The sequence below is a fragment of the Stegodyphus dumicola genome, chromosome X2 (assembly GCF_044657685.1).
Source record: "Stegodyphus dumicola isolate Sdum_Otavi_A_Nest chromosome X2, ASM4465768v1".
Lineage (NCBI taxonomy): Eukaryota > Metazoa > Arthropoda > Arachnida > Araneae > Eresidae > Stegodyphus > Stegodyphus dumicola.
Window position 1 is genome coordinate 1523921 of NC_140781.1, and position 14279 is coordinate 1538199.

Here is a 14279-nt window from a genome sequence, read left to right on the forward strand (position 1 = left end):
AGGATGATGGTTCTGTAAAATCCTCGAAACTAGTTCTGTGTAAACTTGCTAATATAAAGCTGATTTTTCTTGTTTGACTTCTAAATCATGATATGCTTTCAAATAAATAATTGTATACAGCTAATTACTTTTTTCAGAATCACTGTCTTTATAAACAAATAGATGTAAGAATATAAGAAAAATTCTTAATCACGAATTATTGATTTTTTGAAGTATTAAGAAATTCATGTCTTATTTTTTTAGAAAGAAACAACTGTTATATCACATAAACAAAGATAACTGATTTTAATTTATAGATGATATAATCAGAGCAGATTTAGCAAACTGAATACAACTGCAAGTAACCTGATTTAATTAAGATATTTAACAAAGGAGCTTGTCAAATGAACTAATATGCAAGGATTATGCATATGAAAAGAAAATATGCCATTAATGTGAACAATATATGATAGCTGCTATCACATTGTTTTGTAAAGATGTAATAAAACATTTAATTATGTTGAGAGTCACTGAAGTATTAGATTCAAAATATTAGAAACTCCAAACTATATATTAGGATTATGTCTGCATGGAAGACTGAAATATGAAGCATGCTGGGGCACAAAGATGTTTCATACACTTTATACAAACGACTATAAATTTACATTTCACAAAGCGTTCAAATTTAATTTATAACTATCATTTAAATACTCACATAATTATAATGCTGCTTCTGAATGTAACCACGCCAAAATCTTTGTACAATAATAGCACTTTGGCGCATGTGTAAGAAACGGCGTCTATAATACCATCCTCGGATTGCTTTTTGCAATATAAGAATCTTCCTTGTAAGCACTCTGTCTCGTTCTTGTTCAAGGAAAAGATCATGAGCATCCTGAAAAACTAAATAATATATAGGCACTATCTCTAAAGGTTCAGTTTTAAATTATAGAAATAATACAGTTTAAAGAGAACATCAAAACAAAAATACTCCTTTATTAAAAAAAAGGTTGCAGAAAATATTTGAAGGGCAGTTCCATTTTAAATGTGCTAAACTATTACTCAGTCCCATTCAAAGCAACATCCATCAGAACATACATAATTGCTCCAATGCTTCTGCATCTTCTGAAGTCTATCATAGACTGGCTGTCAGTTTTGACAGGTTGATTTAATCTAGAAACACTGATCCCTCATGACCATTTCGAAGCAAAAAAATCTGGTAAATAAGCAGCTTTTGAGATGACAGGGATGTGTTTCCAATCAAACACAAGCTTCCTTACTCAAAATATAAGATTACTGTTAATGACTGGAATGTGCTTTATCTGAATTACAATATGAACTATGCTGTACTGATAATGACATTTTATACATTTCTTTTAAGAGTATGCTAATGCTTTCAAACTGTAAAATTCAATTAATATACATTTCATGTATGGCTGTTCTGCAATCGTTTTGAACAAGATTATAGGGATATAACACCAGGAAGACTTTTTAGGAATTTAGTGCAAGGTAGTAGCAATAATACTGCATTTTTTGGGTAATTTTTCTTCCTTTTAAACAATTTTCTCAGAATATATTTTATCGAATCCCATATTGATAATTTTTTCTGATACCTTTGCTGTCTTTCTGACAGCAGCATGATTACATATTCATAAAAGTTCTGAGCTATACTTAAAAAAACTGATCTGAGTGATTTTTAACATCCTCATTTGAAGTAATGTTTTACCATTTAAAACATTTTACAAAGACCAGAATAAGTGATAATCCAAAAGTGCCAAATACGATGCATATGGTGGATTTGATAGCTCATCCCATCCAAGCTGTAACAGCTTTTGACAAGTTACCAACTTCTGTGAGGTCTGGCATTATCAGAGTGAAACATGACACATTTTCTGTTTATAAATTCTGGACTTTTCTGTTTGATAGTATCACTCAGTTAGTCCAATTGACAGAAATACAATTTCAAATCAATTGTGGAATTGTCTGGTACAAACTTAAAAAAAAAGCAACTGTTTAAAATCTCACCAAATACACAGTATCACTTTTTGTTAAGGAATATTGACTTTCGAAGTATTTTGAGCCAGCTCATGTATTCATAAACTGATTTTAATATATTTAATCTCTTAGGTGTTTTGGATGTTGTTATTTGGCATTTGCTTCAATCAGTACCTTTATTTTGTCTTCATCTGAACTTCCTGAACATGGAGCATCTTCAACATCGAAACTTCTGGAACGAAATTTTGCAAATCAGGTTTGACACTGGTGTTCTCACAACTTCTTTATACACATCACACGATGTACTTGTTGCCTGAACAGCATTCTTCTCATTTTAAATTTGGATTAGGTTATTTTGATTATGGCAAAGCACATGAAGGCTATCTGCCTAAGAAGAGGGATGCCTTCATAGAAGACTTTCTATTGGAAACTGGTTCGTATGCACATTAGAGATAGGGGAAAACTACGAAAACGCACATGCAGCCAGCCTGTTCACCAGGATTCATATCACTCTTCTCATTTTTATTTTCCATATTTGATGACGAACACATTCATCACATTAAAAAAAATAAAGCAATTTGTAAAGAATCAAACAATTTTTTTTTACAAATAAGTACAATCAGCGTTTTACAAATATGCTTGAAATGACTGCAAAAACATAAAATGACAATACAGGTTAGAATGAATATTGGCTAGAAATAAACTAATCCTCCTGGTGGCAAAAAGACAAAATTATTTTCTGAACACCCCATTAATATTTGCTGTACTGATGGAGCAATGAAGAAAATGTCATTAAATTATTTGCATAAAACAAATGATTATCAATATGCAAGACAAATTAATAAAAAAAAAGTAAAATGTTGAATTGCATTTAGCAGCCAGAATCATGTCATTAAAAAACTGCTGATGCTGAACTGATCACATTCTTCAAAAGTATTTTTTAAGATTGCAAAGTAAACATAATGTTATCTTTCATGAACCTATTTGGCATTTAGTCATTTGGTTTATTATAAGAACGTGTAAATGTTTGAAACACACTAGAACTGACACTTTACATAATTTAAGGGGTATTTTAAAAATTTTTCTGAACAGACGCATGCAATGACTTAAAAGTACTGTGCTGCATCCGTCTCAGTAATCTGCTGAAAATGATGATGTTTATGCCTATGCCAAGCTAAAGAGCAAATAAAATTTTAATAATAACTCCATTAAGAAACATAAAATTTCAGGAAATGAGATTTTTAACTGCTGATTTTCAGAGCAGACATTAAAAAATAACAAGATACTCTATTGCAACTATTAATGACAAAGCTTGAGATTCAGCACAAGCTGTCCTTGTTTCTGTAACAAAACCAGTTCCCAGAAAATTCGAAATTCTATGAAAATTTATAAGAAAGTTGTATATTTTAATCTGCAGGAAATTGTAGACACTACAGGAATTAGCAAATCACATTTAAAAAAATTTAAAGCTATGAACTATTAATGTTCTGCAGTTCCAGCACTTGACCACTGATGAGACTTTTTAAAAAAGATATTCTCTTCGAGAAATCAAGGAAATATATAAACTTGAAAAATATCAATTCCCACCATCAAAAACAAAAATTACTCTATCCATACAGTCAGATTATCAGTCAATGGCTTTAACATTTTAAAGTTCATTTTCAAAACATTACCTTAAATGAATTCCAGTGCAGAGTTCTTTAATTAAGTCGACGTAAAATTTCTTCCTTGACCGGAATGTAACTGAACAGGCAGTCCATCTCTGGAAATGCAATGTTGTATCATTACCTATGGTACTGTAGTAGCCTCTTGATCAAGAATAGGATATGCTTCAGGTCACCTGGTGAAGTAATCAATGACAATGAGGATGTATTTCTTGTCATCAGCAGTTCATGGCAGAGGTCCAAAGATGTCAAAGGCAATACGTTCAAAAGGTGCTAACGCATTACAATGTTGCAGCTTTCCCAGCTGTGTTTCCTTAGTCCTTTCTGACCTGCACAAGCATCGCATGATTGGAACCAACTTTGAGGGCAGCTATGTAATTCTTTAAGAATATATGGAATCTGGGATCTTGGGAGTATCAGCTGCCATCCGAATGCTTTTCCATCATTTGACTCGAATTTCCAGCACAAGAAGCCATTTTGAATATGGCCGAAGTCTCAGACAGACCAATATTGTTTTGGCATCGGGCTACAGACTAAAATGTCCTGCCAGGAAGATTTTCTGTTTGAAGACACCATCAATTCAATTATGGGATTAATATTGCTGTCTTCCAACTGCTTCTTTCCCGACTCCTTCGTCATTCCATGGGTCTGTGTCAGATGATGTTGGATTCATAACTTGGCATATGCCCGGACTCAGCAGCTCAGGTTGGCACTTTAGGGTTGGTGTCTTGTCTCTCCTATTCCATCTCAAGGAACTGACTTGTTAAATCGCCTAAGTAAGGTGTCGCTTGATCCAGCGGCTCCTGGACTTGAGCAGCTCTATGTGGGTGGTGGTCTCTACGAGTTGCATGCTTAGTTACCTCATATTTCATGGCAAATATTACAGTGTTTTTTAATACATGACATCTGCCATTTGCAGGACTTCCTGTATCTCAAGATCCTGGATGCCATCGATGAATCACTGCAGGGACAGGATTTCTCTTGTTTCTGATGGGCTGTACGAAGAGGCGAGATGAGACATTCTTTCAACATCCATGGCAAGCTCCTGGAGTGTTTCCTTGGGCTTCTGCTGGCAATATTTTAAATTGAAGCCTGCTATAGTCTTTTAAACACTTCTCCCCAAAGTACAGCTTCAATGCACTGGACAGAGCTTCTACCTTCTGCTTTTCGGAAAGATTTTGAAGGATATCTGCTATGTCTGCCCTCAATGAAGTAGCCAAATGGCAGGCTTTTGCTTTGGAATCTCATCCATTTGCCAGGAGGTTTGTCCATTATATGTGGATAGCTTTAGAGAAGTTCTTGGCAACATATGTTTGAATTTAAAGGCATTAGAATTGTAACCAGCTGTCGTTATGGATTTTTCAAACTTCAGTTTCTTTGGTGATAGCAGCTGAAACCCTGTCAATTTGTTGTTGGATGGCAGAAACTCTTTTTTCAATTTGTTTTTCCACAGCAGGAACTCTTTCTTGAATGTCTCTAACTTTGTCTTCAACTCTGTCTATTCTGCCTTCCATATCCTTGAATTTGTTTTCTATTATGGCAGTAATTTCTCTTTTCATTTCTTCTTGACCAGCTTCAATCTTTTCTTGGCCTGCTTTCATTTCTTTTTTGAATGCAGCAAATGTCTTAACAACTCCTCCAGTGCTTTAATTACTGGCATTCAATCCCATTACTTACATCAAAATTTGTTGCATGCGTATGGGTTCATAATATATTGAATGCAATGATGATACACAGCAATGATGATACTTTGATAAAAATTACTTTACCAAAAACTTCAGAGTTCTGGAACTTTTCAGAAAAATAACCATAGAACTTTCACAGTATCACAGGGTACAATCAGTAGTTACACATCAAACTACTAAGAACATTACATGGAATGTAATGGAAAGCACATCTAAAGAGTAAAGTTAACACAGAGATATCTCAGTAGTCAGAACTCATGCTGAATTAACAAATGAGAGCAGATGATGCCCTGTTCGGTCTTATATAGTTTTTACCTGGCTGCTGAGATATTTCCAGCACTTTCTGCTTCTTGAAATTACTGCAAGGCATATGAGGGCCGAATACGGTACAGTTACACTGAACATCACAGTTATTCAATTACAATATAGTTATACAGGGACCAAATGTCCTTAAATGGTAGTCAAGTCTGACAACTCTCAGAGATTTCTCGCCAAATTTGCAACAAAATTTAGTTGCTAAAACCGTTGCCAGCTTGGCGATACATATCCAAATCAGCGAGATAGTCATTTACTCAATGTTAAATAGATTTTCCCCTCTATTCTTACTTTTCCAGCACAGCATAGTTTCTAGATTTTTATGTTACATTATATGGAAAAATACAACAATTTCACATATAACTGCACTACAATCATTTATCTATGGACAAAATTCCTATATAATATATATATATATATATATATATATATATATATATACATACAAGCTACTATTATGTTCAGCAGTTTAAGTAAAGACCTACATTAGCAGAACTTTTGATTTACTTGATATCTCAATAAATTCTTCGCAATGAGAACTTCTGGTAAATATGGAAAGGTATAAGGAGTTTTTGCTTCTTTTAGTTATACTAACAAGCAATTCTGCAGTCCAGAAGTATTGCCCAAAATAAGATTGTTATATTGTAATATTTTAAAGAAATGTTACTTGCAGCATTTAATAAAAAAGCTTTTAATTTTTATTCATTGAGTCACTTTTGCTTCCTTCTTCACTTAAAAAATTATTTGAAAATCAAGCAGAATTTTTTTCCTTTCTTGCCTTAAATTATAACAGCAATGCTGATAAAACTTGATCGGTAATCGAAAAAATAGGCAACTGAGAAAATACTTCCACATATGTTAGAATTCAGAACTAAGTCTAGCATGCATTTTTGATGGAAAAAAAACCAATGATGCAATAAAATCAAAGGAAATACTTTAAGCCTAAAGCATAAAAAGTCAGTAAGTCTCATAAGCATTTAATTAGAACAGAAGAAAATTAATTAATTAAAGGATACTTAACACTATACTAGCTTATATAAAATATGCATTGGTCAGAAAAATGTAACAGATAAGAAAGCAAATTCTTTACACAAGTACCAAACAGGATAATTTAAACTAACCTTTAAGAAAACTTTAGTACGGCCAAGCTGGTAGTCAGTTTTACCCAATACAATGGCACAAATTTTAATGCAAGCAGCTTTACAATCTGTTTTATGAGCTGGTCCAACTCCAGGAATAAGAAACCTATATCGTTCCACAAATTCTTTAAACGTGTGTCTGATGGGGTATCCAGCACGTCGAATACGAATTGTCTCCATCATACCAGAATACCTCAACTGCTTGCAACAGAGCTCTCTGTCAAACATCTGAAAAAATACGTACATAAAAAAGATCAACATCTTAGCCAAAAAAATTACAATTTATTTTACAAATATAATGCAAACCAAATGTCTGTTAATGCATTACTTAAACCAAATTACATAATAGTATTTTAAAAAATTACAGATTATTTTCTACCCTTTAAAACACCTGATTTGTTTCAAACAGTATCAGGCTATTACTCCTTTAAACAAATGAAAAACAAAATTGGATTGCATTATTTTGGACTCTGGTAAAGCACATTCTATGACAATCTGCCTAAGGAAAAGGATGCCTTCATGGAAGATTTTCCTTGGAAAACCAGTTTATATTCACATTACATCAATAACAGTTCCATATATTTAGAAGCGTTATGAATTTTAATACATCTAACTGCTGCAGAAGTAATTTTCCAGAACAAAAAAATAAGAAGTTCAAATATTTCAATATGAGCTCAAAGCCTATATTTGTATGGTAAAATTCAATATCTGATTTTGTATGAACTAATCAAATATACAGACAAGATGAAATGAAAACTATAACATATTTAATGAAAGAATGTGAAAATTCTGAAATAGTACAAAGAAACCTGCTTTGTCATATATAACAAATAAATAATAACAGCAGTAAAAAGCAAAAGTTCCTTCCAGCTGTATCAGTTTATTTTGTAGTAAAAGTTTAAAAATAAAAGTTTCTCTGACTCATATGTAGAAAAATGTTTTAAAAACACATTCCTCTTACTAAATGTCAGCAATAAATTTGCATAGTATTTTCCTTTTCTAAGATCATAAAACACTATATTAAAGAAATTTATTAAAATAAATTAGTCTGATAACAAAATATGCCCCATATTTTAAACAAAACTAAAGTGTGATTAAAAATTTCAACAGCTCAGTTTTTCAAAAAGATACTGGAAATATGTTGTTCAGCTACAGCTTTTACCAGAAAGTCTTGTTTAAAAAAGAAATATTTTTATAGGTACTTTTCATGACATCCATAACTATATGTTTGATTTCCATATATTACTGTAATACAATAGATTTTACATATATTTAATTCTGTATCATATACATAAGATCCATTATATGTGCAGATCATATTTAAGGCTTAGATGACATTCAGTCTGGACATATATGGATTTAGAAAACTCAGTTTAACACTTCAATTTTATTCTTCCTCCAAAATGATTACATTCCAACTAAAGTGGTTTATAACTGAAGTGATGCCCAAAATGCTCCTCAGAGTATTTCCTTACACCAGGGGCTTTAAAACTTTTACATGTTTCTGTAAAAATAAAGCCTGATTTTGCAATAAAATTACTTTCTTTACTAGAAAAATTAAGCTACACAGTTGTGTTGCTTTTGGAAGCTTTTATATGTTAATTTATACTCCATGTTTGATACTGATCTGAGAAATTATGTAAAATGTGTTAGCTTCCTTTTGTAGTTAAATTAATCACTCATAAAATGATTGTAAAAGACAAACAAACATTTATTTAAAGATAAATTTTAATAAACTACACGTAATGTATTCGTAAACGTACATAACATAACAAACGTACTTACTGCATTGTACCATTAAACATTTCAAGCGTACATCATCTGAATATCTTTAAAAAATTATATAGAATGACATCCAGCAATTAGCTGTAGCCATTTCTCAATAGATATTTTGTCTAATAACAATAAACAATTCACAATCCTGCTTACATTCGACCATCCTGACTTTTCAATTGTCCTCAATTGAACAAAATCTTATACAATAAAACGACAAATAAACAACAGCAAAAATATAATAATAGGTAGGAAAAAAAATAATAAAATGAAATATAATTTTAAAAAATTCTATAAGTCCTATACAAAGTTTCTATAGAGCAATGGTTTGCGCACTGTTCGCTTGGGCCTTTTAAGTTCGTCATCGTCATCATTGCCGTCATCATCATTTGCTTCTGCATTTCCCCAAGATTTTAGTTGACTTACATGAGCAGTTGATGCATAAAAGCGACCATCGCAGGCTTCTTCTAGTTGTGATATTCTATAAGTGTCACCTGGAAGTACTTCTGTCACAACCATTGGGCCACGATACTTAGGTTGAGTTTTGGTTGGTTCTCCTTCCACTCTACTTTGACTGCATTCAATGTCATTCCTATGATAGAGGGCTTTACTATTAAAACACCTTTGATAAAATCGTTTAGGATTCCAGTGATTGTCTCTTCCACCTCCTGAAACTCTTTCTTCGTTTTTTCTTCCATTTTCTTCATCTTCACTTCCATCCCGTCCAACGTTTCATGGAAGTCCTATGAATAGATAACTACAATATTGCCTGAAGTAAGGATGACGTAATTGCCTTCGTACGGGCCTTTGAGGTTGTAGTTGCTGCTTATCATCTGCATTCTCTTGGCTCTGACTACCATCACTTTCGTCATTCTGTCTTTAAATAAATGTTTGGCATGAAGTGGTGTTTAGAGACAGTTGGCCACAGTGTCGATTTCTATTTGCAGCATAAGGACTATTTTTCACTGAAGTGAAATTCAGTCCAATCAGATTTGCAGCTTCATTCCCCTTCTCTCGAACAACTTCAAATGCACCTAATTCATCATCTCTCACACTTCGAACAACACTTTTTGTATTGTTTTTCTTTACTGCAGTTTGATAAATGAATATATCTTTAAGGTCCATTTTTATGAGATCAGTGCACACAAATTCTGAAATATTCAATGCAAACCAATCTCTGTATTCATTCGAAAAACGCAATAACTCTTGCTGGTGATCAATGTCGAGATCCAAGCCAATTTTACTTGGCTTAAACTTATAGGAACTTTTATGTTGTTAATATTTTCCGTTTTTGTTAAGTTCAAGCTCAATTCAGAAATTTCAATATTTAAACATAGTTCAACTTCTGCTCTCCCAACGAATTGATCTTTTTGGAGCTTAACATTTCTATCGCCAACGTTAATCACTGGTATACAAATTTCGCCATTTTTAATTTCTAATAAACAGCCAATACTTTCGGAAGGATTTTCTATCATAATTAATCCATTACCTGTTTGAGAACTGACAAGATTTATCGTATTGTCTCTAATTCACTTTCCTCAAGAGCTTTAAGGCAGACTGGATTTATTTTTTCATCAATTTTGAGGTTACTAAATAGTTCATCTTCCCTATACCCGAAGTGAAATCTTTTTCCTATTCTGACATAAGCGATGTGAGGTAGATCAAGCCATGTCCGTCCGATGATTAGATCAACTGGCTGTGCATTATCAGGCACAAGGTATATATTTATGCCTTGGCCTTTTACATTATCAACTTCAATATCGGCTTTAATCATTCCTATAGAGGTCACTGCAGGCTCCCTTTGATTTCCAAAACCATACAATTCATTCATAGCAGGTTCTGGTTTCACTTTAAGTTTCTGAGCAACTGAAGTCCTTAAGAGGCAACAAGAACTCCCCATATCAATTAAAGCCTGTACTTCTTCAGAATTATTCAGTTTTGCTTTCTTCAAATATGAATTTCTCTCTTCTATATTTTCGCCAACTTGCTCAACAGAATAATTTTTATCATTTGAATGATTATTTTCAGCTTTAGTAACAGAATTTTTAGCTTTATGATCTGTTTTATTACATTTTCGGCATGTTACTACTGGTTTGGGCAGCGGACAGTCCCTTGAGACGTGTTCAAAATTATTACAGCTGAAGCATTTTGGTTCACCTTTTTCATTATGTGTGATAGCGTAGAGTTTTTTCTTTTCGTTCATTGTAGCAACTGGACCATCTTTAAAAGAGTTTCGTTTGTCCCCCTTCTTTACGCGGTTGTTTATTGTTGAAAGTTGACTTCAAGGTATCATAATCATCTAGTTTTTCAACTAAATCAATTGGTGAAATCAACTCAGACCACATGTCAATAAAATGTTCTTTTACTTCTGGAGACACTTTACGTTTTATCTGATCCGCTACAATAAGGTCACTAAGTTTCTCAAAAGTATCTACTTTAATTCCGCTTATCCATTCATTAAAAAAATTTCTTAACTCATACGCAAAATTCTTCCATGTGTTTCCTACACTCTTATTGTGCGTAAAAAATTTTTGGCGAAATTTTTCAGGTGTCATCTTGTACCGTTTTAATAAGATCCTTTTAACTTCTTTATAATCGTTTGCAATCTCATCGGTTTCTCTGGCGATTAACTGAGCAATATCATATGGCAATAAGCCAAACAAATGAGTAACCCATGCATTTTCTGGTATTTCAACTTGTTTAGCCAAACGCTCAAACATGATTAAATATAAACTGATATCATTCTCGTCAGGTTTAAATTTTTGCATCAAACGATGAAGCTCTAACTTTGGATTCATGTGCGTACCACTAGCATTTCCATTGGTGCCAGAACTTTGGATTTATGTGCGTACCACTAGCATTTTCATTGGTGCCAGAATTTGTACATCTACTTTCTGCTTCAATATGTAGTTTTTGCAGTTCAAATTTTATTTCATACTTTGATTTTTGTTCCTCATATTCTTCTTTTCGCCTATGTTCTTCATATTGACGTTTTCGTTCTTCAATTTCTTCTTTTTGCCTATGTTCTTCAATTTCTTTTCTTTTATTTATTATAATGTTTAACCATTCTTTGGCGCATTCTTCATCGTACTCTTTGCTAGCCAAAATTATCTTTTTCAAATCGCTCATTTTATGACTCTCCTTTACATCTTCTTCCAATTCTTCAGCTAATATTCTTAAATCACATTTCTTTGCCTTACTGAAAATAGACATTTTCGTACTCATTAAAATGCAAATTATATATCTATGCTATTATTATTAACTTCCAATTAGACAACTTAGTAGAACACAGTTATTGGTATTTTATAAGTTTATTTGATGTCCTAAATATGTTTCAAAATTTAAAGAAAATGAAAAAAATAAACTCTTTCCAAAATAATAAAAAAATAACAAAATTAAATTCTATAATAAGTATGTTACATCAATCAATGCACATACCATGAAATTAAAATTCTTTTCAATTTATTTACATATAGCAAATTCTTGTAGCTTTAGGCTTAGGTTTCAGAATAATCCCGCTTCTGATTTATGTTAGCTTCCTTTTGTAGTTAAATTAATCACTCATAAAATGATAGTAAAAAACAAACAAACATTTATTTAAAGATAAATCTTAATAACTACACATAACATATTTGTAAACGTACATAACATAACAAATGTACTTACTGCATCGTACCATTAAACATTTCAAGCGTACATCATCTGAATATCTTTTAAAAATTATATAGAATGACATACAGCAATTAGCTAATGCCATTTCTCAATAGATATTTTGTCTAATAACAATAAACAATTTACAAGCATGCTTACAAAAGTATACCCCAATAATAACCATAAAATAGATGGGGTAAAATCCAGCCCATTCTGAACATACCATAGGTTTCTTTAATTCATTAGGTTTTATACAACGAATGAAGAAAGGATGGCACTGGCTTAAGGTCCTCATCAAAGAATCAAGAGATTTTTTAAACTGTGCACTCAGAGTTGGAGTTTTCTTCCTAGTATCAGTACCCTGTAAATGCAGAAAAGGGAAGAAATTAATTAAATTAATTAGAAATAAATAATATAAATTAATAAAAATGTATCATATTTTCTTGAACTCAATCAATTCCTTAAAGAAACAAAGTTGTTAGCTGAAAATTTCTTGAAAACTTAACATATCAGAATACAAGATAACAAGAAGAAAATTTTGTGCATGTTTTATAATACAAAGGCTCAGTTACAATAAAGAGAAAAGAGTAAACCCTGCTTTCGTAAACTCTGCAAAATCTGGCATAAATATTTCAAAAGTTCATGTCTTACCTTACTTATTACTTACTTTACTGCTGTTTTCATAATCTAAATATATGGCAGCTCAAGGATAAGGAAAATATAGCCACAAACAGTTTAAAAATCAAAAGGTACAAATTTGCATCCCAGAGCTAAAATTTATTTAAAATATATGACCTTTAAAAAATTATAAAACATTATATAATACTATGACAAACTTCAGGTAACACTGTAACTGTACAAAAAACAAACAAGTGATTATACTAAGATATCAATTTTTTTAAAGAGGGGAATTGCATCAGGACTTGGCTTTTAATAACAGAACATTAAAATTTTATGTTGTTAAAAGATTGTTTGCTACGTGGCCTTTTCATATGAAAAACCTTTCATTCAGAAAATACCATATGAAAATCTTCAACAAGCAGAGTGTTAAAATGCAAGATATATCTACAACGTTAAACAGACAGCATTCTTAAGTTTCAGCATTAATAATGTAATAACATAATTCTGAAAATCTCTGGCCTATGTTTTCTCAGCTATAGTAGTGATAGTATATATATCTGATATCAGGAAATATTACATTTATCCATATGTTAAGAACAGGCACATAAATTTTTTTTTTAATGAATGAGGCATGAGGAATAGAAGCATACAAATAACTCAGATGAGGAAAGGTGATATTCCGCAATTAAGACCATTAAAAAATATTATTTGCTTCTTAGTTAAGTGAATGGAAATACCAAAGTACATTATATTGTTTTTTACTTGAAAATTATTCAAACTCAGTAATTTTTGTAGATTTAATATACTACACTCAAAGGTTGTATAATATAGGGAATAAATTATATTTGCCAGTACAAAGGAGATTTTTCCATTCTTCGTTTTGATATTCATGAGATTCAATACAAAGTCTGAAATCCGGATTAGTCAGGGCTTGAGCAATTCCGGATTTGGGATTTTTCCGGATCATAGATCATTGGTTTAAATCTAGTAAGATGGCATGTAGAAATTATAAAATTAAAAATATGAAATCATGATTTAGGAAATGATAACGTATTTATGATCTAAAGGGTTTCAAAATTTATATAAAAAAAAGCTTAATATTTATTTGTTTACCTTATTAAACATTTCTTTCAATGTAAGTTAAGTTGCTTCATTTTTTGTGCTAATACTTTCTTTAATTCTGTAGACAGACATAATCTCTTGTTTAGTTATGTTGTTGAAGTCCTGTAACTGCTGTATCGAGAATTCCGAATAACTTGTCAATCAAAATTTTCTGGCTTTCAGTAACTTCTCTGTCACTTCCTTCACTACTGGTAGCGGTATTTTCTAGATCTAGAACCATACTACAGATTTTGCCATTCATGATATAAAAACTTCTTTTATATTATCTTCATTTATTACTACTGCTTCTCCACATTTCTTTACAAAATCCGTTAACTGGAAAATTTCACCGTTGT

General features: G+C 31.8%; 1 protein-coding gene across 3 annotated transcripts in view; it reads right to left on the reverse strand.

The window, feature by feature from the left end:
- ck (unconventional myosin-VIIa ck) overlaps positions 1–14279 on the reverse strand; it is a 361748-nt gene that overhangs the window by 113826 nt on the left and 233643 nt on the right. For all 3 annotated transcript variants that reach the window (XM_085809040.1, XM_085809041.1, XM_085809042.1), the window contains exons 15-17: positions 12425–12562; positions 6760–7005; positions 695–874 (exon numbers count right to left, since the gene is read on the reverse strand). In XM_085809040.1, the coding sequence (XP_085665166.1) occupies positions 695–874; positions 6760–7005; positions 12425–12562 (564 nt within the window). The remainder of the gene's footprint in view (positions 1–694; positions 875–6759; positions 7006–12424; positions 12563–14279) is intronic.